At 49.2% G+C, this 2145-nt stretch overlaps 1 protein-coding gene across 1 annotated transcript; it reads left to right on the top strand.

Moving 5' to 3' along the window:
- Positions 1–736: 736 nt before the first annotated feature.
- SLC25A53 (solute carrier family 25 member 53) lies at positions 737–1657 on the top strand. Its single transcript, XM_004388910.1, has one exon. The coding sequence runs from the start codon at positions 737–739 to the stop codon at positions 1655–1657; it is 921 nt and encodes a 306-aa protein (XP_004388967.1).
- The last annotated feature ends 488 nt before the right edge of the window (positions 1658–2145 follow it).

The raw sequence follows: 2145 nt of genomic DNA, 5'->3' as shown, positions 1-2145 counted from the left end.
CAACTCATAGCGACCCTATAGGACAGAGCAGAACTGCCCCATAGGGTTTCCAAGGAGTGGCTGGTGGATTTGAACTGCCAACCTTTTGGTTAGCAGCCGAGCTCTTAACCACTGCACCACCAGCGCCCCGGAAAAGGAAATAGCAGCTAATTATTCTGGTAGTTTATCAAATGCAACTGAATAAGCAAAATTTCGTGTGGTGACAGTTGAATGCGATGGGTTTTGCAGTGTGTCCCCCCTCCCCCACTATTTACTTTCTTTAATCTTAAGCCTTCTTTGAATGCTGGAAACTTTTGTGTCAGCAAAACACTGTAGAGATGACTCTGTCCAGAAAAACTAACTGCATTTATTTTAAGTTTGATGAATTCTTTAGTTCTTAAAACCCAAACCAAACTCATTGCCATCAAGTCGATTCTGACTCATAGCGACCCTATAAGACAGAGTAGAACTGCCCCATAGGGTTTTCGAAGAGCGCCTAGTAGATTCGAACTGCTGACCTTTTGGTTAGCAGCCGAACGCTTAACCACTGAGCCATCAGGGCTCCTTAGTTCTTAAGGGTGGGCCGATTTCTCGGAAACTGCCCCAAAGAGTTGCTTGTTTGCTTAGAACTGAGTTTATTGTGGCTCTGTTTCTAACTAAGCAATGGAAATGCTCACCAACAGAATTAAACGGTCAGCGTAACCTCTCTTTTTCCACTCTTGCCAGTTTCTTCCATCTGCTCCCAGTTGTCTTCAGCATGGGGGAACAGAACCACTCTCCTGGGATGGAGCTTCAGCAAAGGACGCGAGCAGAGGCTGCAGGAAAGAAAAGCTGGCACTCTCAGGCCTACGCCCTTGGGGCCATTTCCAACTTTATGTCTACTTTTCTGACCTTTCCTATTTATAAGGTTGTGTTCCGGCAACAGATCCATGCTGTGGCAGTGTCTGAGGCTGTGAGACAGCTTTGGCATGAAGGCCCTCAATACTTCTACCGGGGAATTTACCCCCCTCTTCTCTCCAAGACATTGCAAGGGACTCTACTGTTTGGGACCTATGATAGCCTGCTAGGCTCTCTTTCCCCTGTTGGGCCACACTCCCTGGGACACCGCTGGGCAGCAGGGCTCATGTCTGGTGTGGTGGAGGCTGTGGCGCTCAGCCCCTTTGAAAGGGTGCAGAATGTGCTCCAGGATGGTCGCAAGCAAGCCCGCTTCCCTAGCACCTTCAGCATCCTCAAGGAATTCAACTCTTACGGGCCTTGGGGGCGGCTGTCGCTGGGCTACTATCGGGGTTTCTGGCCTATCCTCGTCAGGAACAGCCTGGGGAGTGCTCTGTACTTCTCCTTCAAGGATCCCATCCAGTACGGGCTGGCAGAACAAGGCCTGCCCTATTGGGTTCCTGCCTTGGTGTCTGGTAGCATCAATGGAACAGTTACCTGCCTACTTCTGTATCCTCTGATTGTGCTGGTTGCCAATATGCAGTCCCATATTGGCTGGCAGAGCATGCCTAGCCTGTGGGCCTCTGCCCAGGATGTGTGGGACACTAGGGGCCGAAAGGTGTTCCTGATCTACCGTGGGGGCTCCCTGGTCATCCTAAGGTCCAGTGTGACATGGGGCCTCACAACTGCTATCCATGACTTCCTGCAGAGGAGGTCTCACTCCAGGAAAGAGCTGAAAGACTGACCAGCTTCAGGAAGTGTGGCCAGGCATCTTTGTTATTCTAAGCCCTCTGAGGTTGGTTCTATGTAGCTTACTTCTTCGGCTTATTTACCTAATACGGCCATTCCATCCCACTAATACCCATCATTGCATGGGTGAAGTTTCCGACTACCATCTTGGTAGGCACAGACAAAATCTAACAAGATTCCTTGGACAGAAAGAGAAACTCACCCCAGTCTATCCACAGCTCCAGCAGCCTCAGACCCAGCAGGCCTTTAAATAACTTGTGACCCAGATGAAATGCCATTCCTTTAAGGAATTCCTTGAGAATAAGAGGAAACTTATAAGGATGACCTTAATCAGGCACTGTGAGTTTTGGGACCTCTCCAGTTGTCCTCCAGGCTAAACTGAATGGGGGATCAGGAACTCCAGTTTCAAAGAACTACCTTGACTCTTAGGATGAGGATTCCATAGAACTTCTTTGATGGAACCATTTCCACGACATTGTTCAC

This window comes from Trichechus manatus, unplaced genomic scaffold (genome assembly GCF_000243295.1).
Source record: "Trichechus manatus latirostris isolate Lorelei unplaced genomic scaffold, TriManLat1.0 scaffold00221, whole genome shotgun sequence".
Lineage (NCBI taxonomy): Eukaryota > Metazoa > Chordata > Mammalia > Sirenia > Trichechidae > Trichechus > Trichechus manatus.
The sequence above is the reverse complement of the archived record's forward strand: the minus strand, read 5'-3'. Positions and strand labels throughout refer to the sequence as shown.

Coding starts and splice junctions, on each gene's coding strand:
- SLC25A53 (XM_004388910.1), top strand. CDS start 737: ATGGGGGAACAGAACCACTCTCCTGGGATGGAGCTTCAGCAAAGGACG.